Source organism: Lates calcarifer, linkage group LG13, assembly GCF_001640805.2.
Source record: "Lates calcarifer isolate ASB-BC8 linkage group LG13, TLL_Latcal_v3, whole genome shotgun sequence".
Taxonomy (NCBI): domain Eukaryota; kingdom Metazoa; phylum Chordata; class Actinopteri; family Centropomidae; genus Lates; species Lates calcarifer.
This window is the reverse complement of record NC_066845.1, coordinates 19,622,519-19,639,327: the sequence shown is the minus strand read 5'-3', so window position 1 is coordinate 19,639,327 and position 16,809 is coordinate 19,622,519. Positions and strand designations below refer to the sequence as shown.

General features: G+C 40.4%; 3 protein-coding genes across 4 annotated transcripts; all 3 read right to left on the bottom strand.

Moving 5' to 3' along the window:
• Positions 1-1,672: 1,672 nt before the first annotated feature.
• si:ch211-12e13.1 (uncharacterized) lies at positions 1,673-4,226 on the bottom strand. The gene is made up of 5 exons (XM_018668343.2): positions 3,795-4,226; positions 3,522-3,685; positions 2,390-2,629; positions 2,017-2,226; positions 1,673-1,923 (listed from the first exon to the last, which is right to left on the bottom strand). The coding sequence occupies exons 1-5, from the start codon at positions 4,037-4,039 to the stop codon at positions 1,727-1,729; spliced, it is 1,056 nt and encodes a 351-aa protein (XP_018523859.1). The 5' UTR covers positions 4,040-4,226; the 3' UTR covers positions 1,673-1,726.
• A 933-nt stretch (positions 4,227-5,159) lies between these two features.
• On the bottom strand, positions 5,160-6,412 carry LOC108878490 (immediate early response 3-interacting protein 1). Its single transcript, XM_018669251.2, has 3 exons — positions 6,244-6,412; positions 5,736-5,837; positions 5,160-5,640 (listed from the first exon to the last, which is right to left on the bottom strand). Exons 1-3 carry the CDS (start codon positions 6,332-6,334, stop codon positions 5,585-5,587), a joined length of 249 nt encoding a protein of 82 aa, XP_018524767.1. The 5' UTR covers positions 6,335-6,412; the 3' UTR covers positions 5,160-5,584.
• A 487-nt stretch (positions 6,413-6,899) lies between these two features.
• Positions 6,900-16,790, bottom strand: LOC108878489 (SMAD family member 2). 2 transcript variants are annotated; one of them, XM_018669247.2, is made up of 11 exons: positions 16,608-16,790; positions 15,161-15,572; positions 13,595-13,684; positions 13,171-13,364; positions 12,048-12,182; positions 11,596-11,670; positions 10,974-11,027; positions 10,540-10,752; positions 10,241-10,378; positions 9,730-9,874; positions 6,900-9,167 (listed from the first exon to the last, which is right to left on the bottom strand). In XM_018669247.2, the coding sequence occupies exons 2-11, from the start codon at positions 15,394-15,396 to the stop codon at positions 9,044-9,046; spliced, it is 1,404 nt and encodes a 467-aa protein (XP_018524763.1). In that variant the 5' UTR covers positions 15,397-15,572; positions 16,608-16,790; the 3' UTR covers positions 6,900-9,043. The 2 variants fall into 2 exon arrangements, with proteins under 2 accessions (XP_018524763.1, XP_018524765.1); XM_018669249.2 differs by having other exon boundaries at positions 11,608-11,670.
• Positions 16,791-16,809: the final 19 nt, after the last annotated feature.

Sequence of the window (16,809 nt, the reverse complement as noted above, 5' to 3'; positions counted from 1 at the left end):
AGACATAAATACGAGTAAAGGAAAGATAAAAACAAGATAAGGCTATTAAAAAATATACACAACAGCATAAACATGACAATGTAATAAAAATATTAACAGAAGAGCAATATACACAGGACTTTATACATAGAGACAGAAAATGAACTAAATACAGATATTGCACATTTGAAAATGGAATTGCACACAATGAATGACTGATAGCAGCTGTTTTGGATTAATTAAAGTGCAGAAACCTGGTGGAAATGGTATGTGGTGTATTAGGAGCAGTGCTGGTTGTAGAGTCTGACAGCAGCAGGAAGGGAGGACCTGCGATACCTCTCCTTCACACACTTTAGGTGAAGCAGCCTATCGCTGAAGGAGCTGCTCAGTGCTGTCACACTGTCCTGCAGGGGGTGGAGCTCATTGTCCATCAGGGATGATAGCTTTGCTATCATCCTCCTCTCACCCATCACCTCCATGGGGTCAAGGGGGCACCCCAGCACAGAGCTGGCTTTCTTGATCAACTTGTCCAGTCTCTTCCTGTCCACTGTCGAGATGCTGCTGCCCCAGCAGACCACTCCATAGAAGATGGCTGATGCCATAACAGTGTCATAGAGGAGTGCCCCCTTCACTCCAAAGGACCCGAGTCTCCTCAGCAGGTAGAGTCTGCTCTGAGTCTTCTTGTAAAGTGCAGTGGTGTTGTCTGTCCAGTCCAGTCTATTGTTCAGCTGAACACCCAGGTACTTATAAGATGTCACCATCTCAATGTCTCTTCCCTGGATGTTCACTGGTGTTGGGGGGAGAGTGTCTGCTCCTGTGGAAATCCACCACCAGTTCTTTGGTCCTCCCTGCATTTATCTGGAGACAGTTCTGCAGGCACCAGTCCACAAAGTCCTGCGCCAGTTCTCTGTACTCCCTGTCATCCTCATTTCTGATGAGGCTGATGACTGCAGAGTTTTGCAGGTGGCAGTGAGGTGAGTTGTATTGGAAGTCTGCAGTGTAGAGGGTGAAAAGGAAAGGAGCCAGGACCGTTCTCTGTGGGGCCCCTGTGCTGCAGACCATGAATGAATGATACAAATGCTCTGTCCAGGGTGTACTCCACCTCTCAGCCAGTGTCAGCTGGAATTGACTCCAGTCCCCCCCCACGACCCTTGAGAATAAATGGTATAGATGATGGATGGGTGGATGACACAAATGCTCATGTTCACTGTCACACTGTCATAGTTTACTTTTACACTTAAATAGAACGAGCCATTGTTGATGTTATTAGTAACACACACGCAGAAAAGTAAACAGATTCAGATTGTATTTAAATTAGGCCCTCATATACATCTGAACATGGTGCATTATATTTTACAGTGAAGTCTGTTTTATTTGATAACATGGCTCTTTTAATATTTTCAAACCTACTGATTGTTTTTTTTTTTAAATCAGCCTTGTCTGTAGAATAACGCTCTAACATTAACAGGTATTGCAGTCCTGAAAAATGTTAACAAATCAAAGAGGAGGCTCAGAGGCAGATACATCTATTCATACATATTATAAAAAATAAGTTTTTGAAAAAAGGAAATGAACTCTACAGTGTTTTATGTTATTATCACATGAGCAAATGCTGAATGGTGAACAGTGTCAACCATGCTTCAGTTAATTAGAACTGCACTGTGTTGCCAAAATTGAAACAGACATCAATGGAAAAAGTCAAACATTAACATTTTATTGCACCACAAATATCAACACTCCATGTTAATCAAGACTTAGAAATCAGTCCCTCCAAATGTGAAATGTTGCTTCCACTTTGCTGCATGTGGAAGCTGAGGCCTTGGGTAGAAGACGAAAGGAGATTTTTGGTTGTCTCCCAAAACCTGATTGTCACTTTGCCTGGTAACAACAAAGGCTCCTTGAACTGGGCGATGACGCTGGTAGGAGCTGTGATGACTTCAACCCCTGACGACAAAACAGAGCTGTAAGAAGGTCTGACAAGCACAACAGTGAATAACATCCTTTTTTTTTCTTCGCGAAACCCATAAATGTGGGTACCTTTGTGTTTTTCTATTTCAGCCAAGCAGACCGACAGCATCCAGAGACTTGGTGTGGTCTGTGATCTGCAGCCAAAGAGCTTGGCTGGTAGAGAGAGGAGCCTACAGAGGGAGGAGTCAGAGAAAGACCATACACACTGCAGGTTGGTACTCCAGGGAACTCTGAGCTCTACCTGCCTCATGTTCTCTGGCACAGGTTCATCTAGTTGGGCTGTCAGAACAAGGACACACAACCAGAAATGGTCTGAGTCTGCATCCATATATGTGTGTTAGTAAACATTAAATGCTAAACTACCACAGTAAGAGAGACATTCATTTATGTCCTTAGTGTAAAAAACCTGAAAACATTTTTTGCAGAAATCAACACTGCTCACTGTCATTTTCATTCCTTGTTAAGCCTCTGCTGGCTCTGAGCTTGTTTTTGGACAGCAGTGTCAGGACGCTCTCCCACACTGGGCACCTGGAACGAGAAGTGGCAGACAGACAGATGTCCACCTCCACCCCTGCATCAGTCTGCCGGTACACCAGGACTCGAACCTGCAGCATGAATGGACCTTTCTTCAGCTCATCGATTGGCTGAAGGGTTTTCAAACTCTGGCACACGCGAACCAGACCTGCAAATGTTATTCACAGTTACTATATAACACCATGATTTTCTAGACTTTTATTATAAGCACACAAATGAAACATGGGAATCAGGGCACTGGGAATAAACTAAATATAATGTAATCATGTGTTTGTTCTGGGTGTATGAGACATCCAATACATATTCAGATTCAAGGCTGGAAACTTTGAGACCATTCCAGGGCTACATTCATTTTTTGAAGTAATAACACACCCTGACTCCAGGTGATGAGTTCCTATACTTGTATCTGTGTTTAACTGACACCAGCTGATTCAGGTCAAAGCTGTTCACCAGCAGTCCAGATTATATACAGTACAATATTTCACTTTGTGTCAACCCAGTTTGACAGATCCAAAATGGCTGATATATATTTGTCGGACATTTTTGCCTTGTATTCCAAGGTGAATGGCAAAAACATTAATCCTGAAGTTGCACTGCAGCCATTCAAGAATCTTTGACACTGATCACAGCCAGGTGACTCATTCTTACAGACTGGAAATCTTCCTCAGTCCCTATGTTTCCAATAGCAGATGGCAGACATGGTTTTTAATCATACAGGCAGAGAAACTGAGGTTCACCAGAGCCAATTCCCTGAAAAAATTGCATACCCATGTGGACCACTCCAAGACTGGAGCTGGTAATCGAACTTGGCTTTTGTAATATTCTCATGTCATTTGCTTTGCTTGATGTTTCTGGGTTGAAAAAGGTTTTAGGACCTTAGAGGTTTAGATTCTTATCTATCAATCAGTACCATCAGGGGAGGATCTGATCAGTCCCAAAAAAATTCTGCAGCATGGAACAACCTACCTGCCAAGTACCTTTGAAGATTAAAGGGTGGTTACACCAAATACTAAAACAGTATTGCTTAGGCTAAGTGTTACCTGCTGGGTTGAGTCTGAAGTTTTCATCAGTGAGCACCATCAGCAGCAGCCTGCTACACAGAAACTCAGGGAAGCACAGTGGAATGTCTCTGTATTCAGTGTCTGGATAGTCCCAGCCATAACCTCCTGCACCGCAGAACCTCCTCAACATGGGAGTCTCCAGCCTTACAAAGACACATACACTGACTCAGAGTGTGGACAACCAAGACCCAACTTTCACACGGGTTAAAAAGCTTTCTCCTTAATATTTAAATTGAGGTGGGCGATGCTCACCTGCACTTGAGGACAGTGTAAACAGCTTCACATTTCTTCTTTGCTCTTGTTGTGTGCAGGTAGCCTGATCTCCGAGTTAGAGCTCTGATTAAATATTTAATGTAGAGATACCCGAAACTTGGAAGTTTGTCGTTGGTGAGTACATTTGTTTTCAGCAACTTGTGAGAACAGTAGATGTGAACATAAACAAAATAGAGTGAACATACGGCAAGTGATGCAACACCGCAACTCTGCGCGTTTCCCATTTTTGCTTAAGATAATTTTTTACTATGAAACACAGCGAGTTTAACAAAGGCATTATCACTCCACACCGAGGAGTCACAAAACTCTTCTTCGGGGACCTCCATGGTTATTTCCACTGTTCATCTGTGAAAACATAACACCACAGAGTTGACGTACGGCGTCGGAAGTCGCTGTAACAGTCGACCCTCTCGGGTGTTACCTGTAAATCGTCCGTGCGGGCGGAACCAATAAAATGTACAACTTTAGTCATTTTCTGGTGCTGAAAAATCAAAAAAATAATTGTAGTTTCTCTCTGCTCCTATGATAAGATATGGAGGACCCATGTATGAATGTGTGTACGGTTATTTTGCAAGTGTCTGATCTGAAACTTAAGTTTACTTAAGTGTTTCAATTCCATTATAGTTATGCTGCATTTATCTTAGTGCTGGAATTAACTGTCAAATCAATTTTGACAAAGAAGTTGATAAACTTACAAAATATTATGTTGTACTACCGTTTAACCAAGCATTAAAGGATCACTTCACCCAAATTGCAAATTACAAAAATTAAAAAAGCTAAAACTCTGATACAAGGGAAGTGAAATGAGGACCTCAGTCTTGGCCTGAACTACTTGAGACTTGACTAAAGACTAAAAGCAAAAACATTCAAGTCTCAAATACTGACCTTTCCAGGACAACAATAATAAATAGGATAAGGACATGGCCACACACATGATATATTAATTTGTTAGATTTGTGCATTGAAGGGACTTCTTCTATGTTATGAAAAAATGGAACACAACACAACTGATAGAGCTCTAAATGTAAAATGTTTGGGTAGTGTCCAGAATTCAGACAACTGAATGACAAGCACTGTGTGTTGTGATTAGCTCAAAGATATAGATATAAATATTAAGACTTCTGACTTTGCTTGGACTAATTCACAGACCTCCCTCAATACTGTTCATATGTTAACACATCAATAAATTAATTCTCTAAAATGTATTTTTGATGCCTGCATCTCCCTCTTGTATTTCATATAATTTTAGATTGTTTTAGCTGGTGTTACCCCCATTATATTTTAGGCTGTTTTATCTTAACAATGTGAACATGATAAACAACACCTGCGACATGAGACTCCAGGTGAAACTTTTAAAACTCTTTACTCATGAATATTTCTACAAAAAAAACCACATACCACATATTCACAAACATTTTACAGTCAGTCCACTGCATCTCAGTAGTTACAGCTGGTATCCAGATCTTCATTGATACAATTTAAGTGTAAAATCACATTTGGCTTATAAATGTTTTTCCAGAAAACCCAAACAGTGAAATTGTATTACTATGTTATTATACTATTCAAAAAAGAGGCAAGTTTACAGTTCTGCATTTACTTATTTTGAATCACAGGCCCTAATGTCCCATGTACTGATGTGGAATATCAAATGACAACATTTGTACGCAGGCTGACAGGAGACATTCTGTGTGTCAGAGAAATAAAGTGGTTCTTTAGAAGGGTTCCTGAGATGATGGAGATGTTCTCCTGACAACTTCTGTCACTTCACTTCATCCAAACAGAAGCAGCAGCACGATGCAGACTGAATTGACTGCGATTAGCGGCACTGTAGGGCGAGACAGACAGTTTGGTATGAGAAAGTGTCACTCATCACTCCCTATTAAACCAACCAGTTTGTGTATACATGCAGTGGACACCCACCTCTCATCACCGTCCTTACAGAGCGGACAAGGTTCATTAGCTGCACTTTGATGCCTGGTTCATCTCCAAATCCTCCGACACTTTGGTCCACTCCCCAGCCAACTGAAGATGGATCACACACATACACAAATAGATCAACAGATAATAGCTTCATCATCAGAAGAAGCTAAATAATTTGATTGTATTTTCGTTCTATTTTATACCAGTAATTAAATTTCCTACTCTCAGCTAACCCTGTTGTGTCTGATTGTTTAAAAAGCTTTTAAAAGTAGGAAACTGTAACAAATCTTGATTAGGTTTAGATTAGAGTTAACAGCAACTTCTCGGTTCAGCCGTTCATTATAGGCTGGTACAGCAACTCTAAACAACATCAATCTTCACTGTTAAATCTAAAATGTTTATATTTGCACTAGCTTTTAAGTTACATGGTAGTTAGCATTAGCTATTAGCGATTTTTAATTTTAAATGACACCTAAGGGCCCAAATAGTTTTAACAACAGCCACTTACTTTTACTGAGAAATCTTTCTTCGTGCAACACAGCAACAGCATTGACGCACAGAATTGCTGCCTGAATGAGGGAATACAAAGTAAATGCCATGTTGTCTCTGCAAGTGGGTAGCTGAGATAGCTGACAGTATTCTTTTCTGACGTAGCCTACGGTGGCTGAGGAAGGACAAACGTCACGCTTGTCAAACCCATACGGACTTCAAGTAATGTCCAGCTCTATCGCTGGTTTATCATTACTGATTAAAAGTCATGTTAAGTGGGAAATACAGCACTTATGATACTGTCATTGTGGCAGTGTTGCACTTTCCATCACTGCCGAAACAAAGTCTAGATACTATCAGCCAGCATTAGTACCCGTGCTACTCCACAAATATTAAGACATCCGTTTACAAAAGGACTGAAGGGCAGGTGCAACAAATTAAACCAAGATGAAACTGTGTTACAGAAACACCACATTTGTCGGTTAAATAATGACAGTTTAACAGTTGTGTTGTGTGGACTTAATCTGTGTCCCTGTTCACTGTTTGTCTTCGTGGAGCACCCACAATTAAAAGCCTATTCTGTTCTATATTGTATGGGCCACCAGTCTTTATATTTTCAGTAATATAACTAAACACACACACACACACACACACACACACACAAAGACTCATGAATCATGAGAATAAAAATCTTTATTAGTGTTTTATGAAGTCTGCATAATATGCCACACGCCTGAGAAGCTTATGGTCAGAAAAGAAGAACTGCTCTATCAATACCGCCCTCTACTGGTAAAACAACTGCGACATCTACTGTACTGACTGCTTTGCAAAAAGATTACTGTTAAATACACACATACTGTACTACTGTTATGTATATGTACGTCTGGTCCACGTCAGTTTTTGTAATGTATTTTTTCACATTCATATGTTGTAGGCCAAAGATAAAAACAATGTAACACTGGACCCTAACACATGGTTCAGTTCCCCAAATCCAAACTTCACTAGGTGCACTTAAAGTACAATCACTAGTGCCATAAGGTAAACACATTTACATCAAAAAGAAGGGAGGAGGGAAAACATGTTAAACTCGCAACAGCCACATAATGACAATAATGGCAGAGTTTAAGCTAATAAGTCTTGTTGTACATACTGTATTTTATAGACAGAACAAATACAACACACACATTAACACAGAATGTCCCAGTGTGCAGGCACATTTGCTCTTCTCTTCTCATGGAAGAAAACTGCTTTCCTCCCATGTTTCTGTAACATTTTGAAAGCCAATTATATCTGGTTGACCTTAACCCGCTTGACTGAGCACCAAAAGGCTGTAAGAGGTCACGTGTGTTTTTCAAAAAAAGTGAAGAGATGAATGAATAAATGGCCATTACAGAGTTTTACATACCTCTGGAATCATTAAAACCGATACAGGAAAGTAGATTTTGGGTTTCAGGTTTTGTGTACTTTAAATGCACCAGATTTTTTTGCAAAAACTAAGGATACAAACAGGCTACACATCATGTGGGGCAGTGTTTTTTTTAATACCAAGACAAAGAGCTGCTATTGGAAATGAATTTAAACTGAACCTTTTGGGTAAAATGAAGGAATGATCCATACCCTCCATGTCACTTTAGAAACAACTGTGGTCTTGAAAATATTACTTCAATAAAAAGTGAACGACAGAAAAATTTAAGTATATTTATATATAAAAATACATGAGAATACAAAAAAGTAGCAAAACAATGGGGATATAGGCTAAAAACAGAATGAATTTATTGATACCTTCAATTTCTCCTGGTGAGATGTGTAATGCTTCACCTTGGAGAGCCCCAGGACTCCCAGTGTCGTGTCAAAAAGAGAAAAAAAAGCTTTTACATAACAGCTGATATTCTCTGGTCCCTGCCCAGTGCACCCTGCAAAGCCTGGTCAATATCTCTTTAGCTTCCAAACCAGGCCGTTCAGTGGGGATGCAAGTCAACTAAACCAAGCACATGTAGTGCTGTGTAATTATAAAGAAATAAACTACAGCCAGACTCAGTCTGCAGTTTGTTTTGGGTTTTTGATTTTCTTCTTAAACTAACATTCCTATTTGTCCATTAAGAGGTATGTCTTATAAAGACACACGTCAAGAGTTACAAAAAGGGCCATACTGGCAAAGTCAATTCAATCAAATTTCACAAAACACATTGTGGCGTTTCCGTCAGAGGAGAACGGCCACCAAGGCCATCGTTTCTTCACCAACCAAACCCCCCACCCCCCTGCCCCCTTTGACAAAAGATGGGGCCAAGTTTCCCAGAGAAAAGTAAACTTAGGTTCAGAACAATGGTTGGGGTGGGCTGGAAAAAAAATCATTTTAGCATTCAAGCTTGTGTTACTCATACAAGCAATCTTCAATACTGAGAAACTATTCACAGAGATTTTTGGTATTTCCCCTACTTCCTGGACTAAAAACCAATATACATTTTATTTGTACCACAAATAGATCTAATATTAAGGATTTGGGGAAAAGCAATTTAACAAGGTGCATGACATAGATGGGTAACAAAGTGCCAAATTTTTTACTGAAAATTCTGTATGTGTATGTGTGTGAGTGTGTGACAGTGTAGTTGCATTTGTTCTTCAGTGTATTGGTGTGTGTATGTGTGTGCGTGTGTGTGTAAAGTTTAGAGAGGGATGTGGAACTGGGCCACAAATACTATGACGTATGTTACAGAAAATTCATTCTGTGGGGTTTCCATTTTTTTCATGAGAGGACTCACAAGTTTAGAATTTAATGATCTTTGTAATGGGCTGCGTTTTTTGGGTATTTCCTTAGCTGTTTAGGACATACTGGAGCAACGTGCAGACGGAGAACCCATCTGGGTTAGAACCTTGTCCAGCCACTGCAGGGGACCGTTCAAATGCAGCTCTATCCAGCAAGGAGTGCTTGTGACAGTCTGCCGTCTGGGAAACAAAAGACATACATTTTAATGTCTCGACTGTGCTTTCACTTTGAACCACGCACGACTAAAAATGCTTTACGCTGCGCTTTAGCATAAGCAGTATGTGGCCAGGAAGAGGATGTTATGGTTTGTTAGGCTCTACTTCATTGTAATACTCAAATTTATTGCGAAGGAAAGGTTTGTGAAAACAAATCTGCAATAATGACTCCCACTAACAAACAAAAAGCATTCCTAGATTTAACTATTTGCTTCACATGACAATGCTTCATGTTGCCTTTAATAATGACCATAATGTTTTACCAAGTCTGTTTAAGTTGAGTTTGTGACGCATCAGAATCAATTCCTTAACCAATAGTTTCACATCAATTTCCATGTCTTAAGCTGTGACAGATGAGAAATTATAATGAAAATAAAGGCTATCTATCTGTCTATCATTGGTAAAAACAAGCATAACTAGTGGCAAGTTTTATTCATATTTAAAATTAGATTAATTCAAACCTGAGCAGATATGGACCATGTTGGAATAAAAACTATTAATATATATATGTGTTGGCATTGCCCACCTGTACTCGGCTCCCCAGCCTTTGACAAAGCTCATGCGGATAGTGCACATCCTGGTGAGCTGGTAGACAGCCTCAAAGCCCTGGTTGACTGACTGAGCCAGCAGGGCTGCAAATTCCTGGTTGTTGAAGATTTTTAGATTACAACCTGAAAGAACATAGCGAGAAACATAGCAGCAGTTAATATAGGTTTTCCCTGTGCCTGGACACACCAAGTAGACATCTGGCTTTTGGCTGGCTCTGATCTGTCATTGTGTGTCTGTGGCCAATCATAACCCAGAGTTTTTGTGTTATGTTTGGTGTCCTTGGGTCCGCTTGTACTTAATTTGTGGCAATTGGGTTGCATGAGGATAGTAAATCAGCATCAGAACCAGTAGGTGAGAACATGAGCTCTGACTGGTTGTTCACCTGAGGAGTCATCAAATTTCTAATTATTTTTGTTCAATGGGTGCCTCATTGCCAATTTTGGCTAATTTCTCTGATTGCTACACAAGAGGCATCTTCAACATCTTACCTGGTGGAATTTTACAAACTGTGGCTGGGTGCCAGCCATACCGCTGGTTGCAGTTAGGACTCTGGACAAAGATGGCGCTATCACTCAGGCACTCAGCAAATACCTCCCCTCCAATGTAGTACAGTCTAACTCCCCTTCCTGTAAACATAAGACAGAACATATTTACTCACCAAGGACAATAAACACCAGATCTGAGTTGACCAACACATGGTACAATGTAAACCACATTTAGAAAAACAAGACAAACTATGAGAGGCTAAGACATTGTTACCATGAAGCTAAGTGATTCTGTGCCATACCGATGTGCCTCCGGGTCATCTCCACAGTGGCATTCCTGTTGACGTTAGACAGCAGGCCCAAACAGAAACGCTCAGAATTTGATGGATCTGTGAATCCATCCACTGTCAGCGATGGCTGAGAGGCGTGGAACGTCTCTCCGACACGCTGGTTCAGCTCGTAGTAGGCTATAGAACACCAGAAGGCTGGCTCTGAGTAAGTCACCGGCTGCAGGTCTACAGCAGAAGATCGCATCAGTAAAGGTTATCCCAGTAGTCTTTTTGATACAACATATATTGGTGAAGAGACATAAGCACTATAAATGTCTATGTATATATTATTAATCTATCTCAGTGCCAAACTGTGCCCCACTAAATGTACAGTATGCATGTGTGTTCTACACTGTTTCAGTCTTCGTACTGTTTCAGATGGGAGATGGGAAGGATTTGCATCTTACCCATGCTGTGATTGACAGGAGATAGAGTGCTGGGGGAGAGCTCTGCTGGAGAACCTGACAAAGAAAACAGGGAGTCATTGATTTGAATGTGCTCATAGGAGACCATAACATAACCGGTCAGGGGTGTTACAGGAAAGACAGGATATATACATAGCAAAGTGTACTCTGTGCCCTGTAGATGAAGGATGTACCATCTTTCCTACATTTTTCCAAAGGAAAGAGCAATGATACAGAAATGTATGTTTGGCGTTGGATATAAAATGAATGAGTCAAAAACTAGGTAATTCACAGAACTGCAACTTCTCCAGGCAGCATTCTTACTATCTGGTATTGTCATGAACCTTTAATCCAGAACTAGCATCTAGTGAAAGGTAGGTCAGGTCAGTTGTAATTTGCTTGAAAAACAAACACATCATACATAAGCTCCAGGTAAAAATCATCATAAGTAAGCAAATTAAACATTAAGCATAAAGCTTTATTATGATTTTACTTTACGATAGGCTAATTCTCTCAATGTCAATTGTCAAATGTATTCCCTGAAAAAATATATTTAACTTTGACCTGGTTTGGGAGGTGGGTCAAACAGACAAGGGAAATAAAAGAAGGCGCTAGTCTAGGATACCTGTGTCCATACTTTGATTCATCTGTTGATCACTGGCCTCTCCATCCTCACTGATGTAGCCTGGTGGAGGTGTCTCTGTTCAAATGATTTGGGGGAAAAAAAATTAGCCGTTATGTTATCAAATATTATACGGCTGTTTGACTTTCTAAAAATTAAGGAAGCATATTTTTTAATAACATCCCATTTTCTTTCCTGAGGTGATGCAAACAATTAAAGTACAACTGAAGTATATAACAGAATAGAGAGAATCACAAGTTTCTCTATGTTCAATAAAACAAGTATGAGGGGAAAAAACCCTTCACATATTCAGACTAGTTTCCATGTAATATAGTGCATATAGAAACCAAGAATAACTATTTCTTCACTTTCAGTTTTCAGTTAGTGCGTTATTTAACCCATTAGTGAATTACATTAAATACAGTCACTCCCATCCCATGCAGAGGTAAACTCACCTGGTATATAGTTGTTTGGAGGTTCAATTCCTGCAGGAAAGTTTGTGTTCTCAGGTATGGAATGAGTGTAGTCATCCAGAGGTGGCAGCTCTGGCAGGATTTCTGAGTGTCTTGGCACAAGAACAGGAGGCAGCACTACAATGTTGGGTAAAAGTATCAGAAGAGACTCCTATCAGTTATGAGTTTTTCCAAAATGGGTGTCAGTGTTTTTTTCTTAAATGCAAAAAAGGGAACAAGTCCTTTGAAATAAGTTTCATTATTGTGGGAATAGCTTTGCAACAGCAATAAGACAATGATGAAACACGGCAAGTCCCAAGTGAAACTTGTCGTGAAACTGAAATCTTTAACTGAATAATGGCAGAGTGAAGCAGGTTGTACATTTGGAATGATGCACTTTTTTGCTTTCTTGCTGAGACACAGACGCAATGATTGGTGCCATAATTCCCTGCCAAATGCTGTATAAGGGTATAGCAAACAGTTAGCTAGCTTAGCATAGAGGCTAGAAACAGTGGGAAACAGCTAGCCTGGTTCTGTCCAAAGGTAAAAAGTATCCACACCACTAAAGCTGCTAATTAACACATTCTATCTGGTTAATTTAATTTGTACAAAAACCAAAGGGTAAACATGGCAATATGTGGTCATATGTGGTTTTATGGGGGTTATGTGTGGGACTATTTCTTGGAAGGCAGCTGTGGCTTTCTGTATCTTTCAGTTGCCTAACAACCCCTCCATCTCCATCCCCATTTCCAGTCATTGTGCTAAGCTAGGATAAGCAGCTGCTGGTTCTAGCTTCATACTTAGAGGGCAGAGATGAGAATGTTTGTGACCTTCGCATCTAACTCTCAACAGGAAAGTCAACAAATGTATTTCCTAAAATGTTGAACTATTCATTCAAGTAGAGGAAGTTTCATAAAACAGAGTTGAACACCACACACTAGCCTATTTTCATATTTCTGAGGCCCTGTCCCTGTGAGTAAACAAAATGAAATGAAAAAATGGGTTTTAAATGTTGCTGCTTAGCATTCAGATTAACTTTTCAAGTGTTACAATTATGCATTAGAAACTGAATACAAACTGATGTGCATGTTTTCTGTAACAAATGTCCACTAGACAGTCCTCTCACCTGGGGTTTCCACCCTCTGATAGTGGTAGGGGTTGATGCAGACCTCGTCCTTCTTGAGGTGGAAGGCATACTCACAGGCCTCGATAGCGCGCAACTCATGGTGGCTGTGAAGGTCTGGCCATCGCCACAAGCGGCAGTAGATAACATGAGGAAGCCCCTTCCTGTGGGAGACCTGCAAACGGCCATCCAGGGATCTGATTGAACAGCAAACAAGACATTGGGTGAGAGAGGTAAAAGATAACACAGGGGAGGTGGGTGACATAATATGGCCGGGTAGAAGAGGGAAATGGGGATGGGTTAGATTGAGCGGAGAAGGAAACGAAGAACAAAGATGTTCTCAATGTTTGTCACCTCTAACATTGTAATGACAACTCTCCCACATCAAAGTTGTATGCAACACTACACAATAGTTGAGGATAGTCACCTGGTTTGGTCAGGGTAGCTGTATAGGCCTGATGTATCCCACTGTTCTATCGTATTTGGTGTACTCAGTCCCCATATTTCAGAGCAATTGCTGTGCACAGAGAAAACAACAAAACAAAAACAAAAAACAAATGATAAACATGGGACATGGCTCATTCAGAATATCAGTATGGGTAATGTGAACATTAAAAGGCCTCTTTTATTGGAGTCTTATGGCAAAATAAAGACATCAAATTAATTTTCAGCTGTGGACATGGAAGATGGGAACTTCAAATAAGAGAAGCCTTTTTGACAGAATTAAGGAAAAAACAGAACATGGAATCTGCTAACACACACAATGAATGAGACAAAGAGCATTCTTCAACAGTGTGGCATTTTCACTAGTCATTTATGTCAGAATTTATCTGAAGACATTAAAACAAACACTGAAGACACACAATGGCACAAAAGAGGAAAAACAGAAGAAGCCAACCTTGACCCAAAAAAAAAAGAAAGAAAAAAGAAAAAGAAAAAAAGTGTCCATTTCAGACATTATCGAAACATTCACAAGAAAATGGCCAAAAAATAAAAAGTTCATAACATGGAATGTGGACAAATGAGAGAAGTTGCTTCTGAATAACAGGACAATAACACATTCTACATGTTAAATGCTACAAATACATAACAACATGTACTAGACTTAATTATTTTAGTGGGATCTCAACTACCATTCAAAATCACAATTGTCTGGTTCATGACAGGGCAGGAAACCAACTTCTGTCCACCAGCCATAGCAGCTTGTAAATCCTACAATCCAGTGGCTATTTTTACTGTGGGAAACTAGGTGTTTGGAGTATCCAACTGTTGAATGTGTACCTGCCAAAGAGGCAAGCAGGATAGACAAGCTGCCCAACCACAATCAAAATGTACCAGTGTTAATATGGCTGGTGACAATGCTCCAATGTGGCATTAGTTTTAGTTTGTAACCCACCCTCTCTCATGTAGATATCCTCTACAAGTATAAAAGAAAAAAACTTCATTTACATTGAGCGAGCCACTGTATCTCTACAAATGTAACAGTGCAGCCTGGAACAATTCTCAGGCGATAACAAGCGGCCCACAATCTATAGACATAAAACATGTGACGTGGTACTTGGCAGCACATCAGTGAGGAATGAATCTGTTAACACAGTGTTCCCACTGAACTTGAGTCTAGGCCGTCAAGGCTGGCTGGCTGATAAAGACAACATCTTCTCTCACCCTTCTAATGTCTCTCTCCCGATGAGAGCAATAAAAAACTGTCTAACAATAAGTACACTTGTAAATGAACAGTTATTGGATTAATTTTCAGCTCCTTTTAATGAGCTATTTCTCTTCTGCTATTTTGCCTATAATATTTCCCTAATCAAATGATAAAAAAAAGCCTTTTCAAACTTGCATGATTATCATCTGCTAACAGCCCATGTAGTCATGGTTTTATATTAGGCAGAGATCTCAACTAAGCACACTTGCAGAATGCACATGTATAACAGCAGCAGCATTTTCTCTGACCCTAATTTGAAGCATAATCAAATGTTGGGCAGTATACCTGGGGATGGTGACACACTTGGTGTTGCAGTTCTGTGTGGTGATAGCTTTCTCCAGCTCATCTAACTGGCCTGTCCTCTTTAACTTCTTCACTAAGCTCTTCACAGCCTTCTCGCACCATTTCTCCTCTTGCCCATTCTGCTCTCCACCACCCGCTCCGCCCTGGCCACTGGTTGACTTCTTCCAGCCCAGCAGCCTCTTCACCACAGGAGGGGTGAATGGCAAGATGGAGGACATCTTAAGCTGGACAAGCTGGGAGTCTCCAGAGGACTCAACACAAGCTCTCGCACACACAGACAGAGGGGACCTGGAGCTACAGTTTGGGCCCTTGATCTGATGGGGCCCCTCTAGAGACCAGTGGGTCACAGCGTGGAAGCCAGTGCTAGCAGGATATACTCAAAAGAGATGGACACCTTTGGAGAAAGTCACACACAATGTACATCATTACAAACAAAGTATGGTGCAGTAAAATAACCAAATCTAGCTGATCACAACAATAGAAGTTTTGATCAGTGCAACTTCGAAATAACAAGTGAAATAACAAGACTGCTTTGGCAGTGGCATAGCAAACATTATATTAATGCCTCTTGTATGAAGTTAAGCATTTGTTGAACAAGTTGAACAAGCAGAAATGTCCACTTGACGTTAGCCTGTCACAAACACTGCTCGATATCTAAACTAGCTTGGAAACTTGTGAAGTTAAAACATGGGATGTGTCTCATACTGTCGCATCCCTGCATACGTGCAATCACGACCAGCTATTGAATAAGATAATGAACAGCACAGTGAGCGCTATCAAATTAATGTGAGCAAAGAGAGTATTTTGTGACAGCTCCCCTAGTGCTAACACCAACTGGCTTGGGAAGGCCGGCAGCTAACTGCCTGGTGGGGGGGCCTGCTTGACTGAAATCACAACAATAAGTTCACTAGCATTAGCTTTCTGGGTGTTAAAGAGCAAAATGCTGAAATAGTCTTAGCTAAACACGAAAAGCATAAAATACTGTTAACATAACTAAGTAGATTGGAGAGAATTCATGGATAAGTCCTCGTCTAGCTAGGTCGGCTAACGTTAGCTTAACAAGCTAGCTGCCAGCTTGTTATCAAAAATCCTTTTGTTGTGATCCACGAAAAAACCTCCTGTGCGCAACAGTCAAGTCGCGCTACTTTGCTACCTAACGCCAGCTTGTCAAATAAATTCAAGCAATAATTAATCTAATCGCACAAAATGTCACTTATGAATTTATGTACTGCAGTGTTTTATTTCAACGTAACTGTTGTATCTTTGCGACTTTTACTTAAATATAGGCACCAAAATGAGTTAGCATCTTGGACGAACTCTTCTAAATTGAGCCCTGGCTCCCGCTGGCTAACGGAGCTAACGTACATCTCTCACACAAATCAACATGCTTCAAAGTCGAGAAAGGAGCTAAAAGCATGAAAACAGTTACCCCAGTTTCAAAGTCCAAATCTCCCCTTTTGAGAAAAATATGCGCACAGCTCTCTAAACGCCTTGCTGACATAAAAATGCCTGAACTCTGTTGTACAGCAACTAATTTTGACAAGGCTTGTAGGCTCCCCTCAAGTTGCTACCAGTGCTACTGAAGCTAGTTAGCTAGGTTAGATAGACCGGAACAACACAACAAACATGAT

What these genes read in the sequence shown, in the direction of transcription:
- si:ch211-12e13.1 (XM_018668343.2), bottom strand. Translation starts at nt 4,039, where the DNA reads ATGGGAAACGCGCAGAGTTGCGGTGTTGCATCACTTGCCGTATGTTCA. An exon ending in CTTCAGACTCAACCCAGCAG is followed by an intron (nt 2,630 to 3,521) that starts GTAACACTTAGC and finishes TAACATTTGCAG; the next exon opens with GTCTGGTTCGCGTGTGCCAG. An exon ending in TGAAATAGAAAAACACAAAG is followed by an intron (nt 1,924 to 2,016) that starts GTACCCACATTT and finishes TTTTGTCGTCAG; the next exon opens with GGGTTGAAGTCATCACAGCT.
- LOC108878490 (XM_018669251.2), bottom strand. Translation starts at nt 6,334, where the DNA reads ATGGCATTTACTTTGTATTCCCTCATTCAGGCAGCAATTCTGTGCGTC. An exon ending in AGAAAGATTTCTCAGTAAAA is followed by an intron (nt 5,838 to 6,243) that starts GTAAGTGGCTGT and finishes ATCCATCTTCAG; the next exon opens with TTGGCTGGGGAGTGGACCAA. An exon ending in TGTAAGGACGGTGATGAGAG is followed by an intron (nt 5,641 to 5,735) that starts GTGGGTGTCCAC and finishes CTCGCCCTACAG; the next exon opens with TGCCGCTAATCGCAGTCAAT.
- LOC108878489 (XM_018669247.2), bottom strand. Translation starts at nt 15,396, where the DNA reads ATGTCCTCCATCTTGCCATTCACCCCTCCTGTGGTGAAGAGGCTGCTG. An exon ending in AGCTACCCTGACCAAACCAG is followed by an intron (nt 13,365 to 13,594) that starts GTGACTATCCTC and finishes CTGTTCAATCAG; the next exon opens with ATCCCTGGATGGCCGTTTGC. An exon ending in TCAGAGGGTGGAAACCCCAG is followed by an intron (nt 12,183 to 13,170) that starts GTGAGAGGACTG and finishes CCAACATTGTAG; the next exon opens with TGCTGCCTCCTGTTCTTGTG.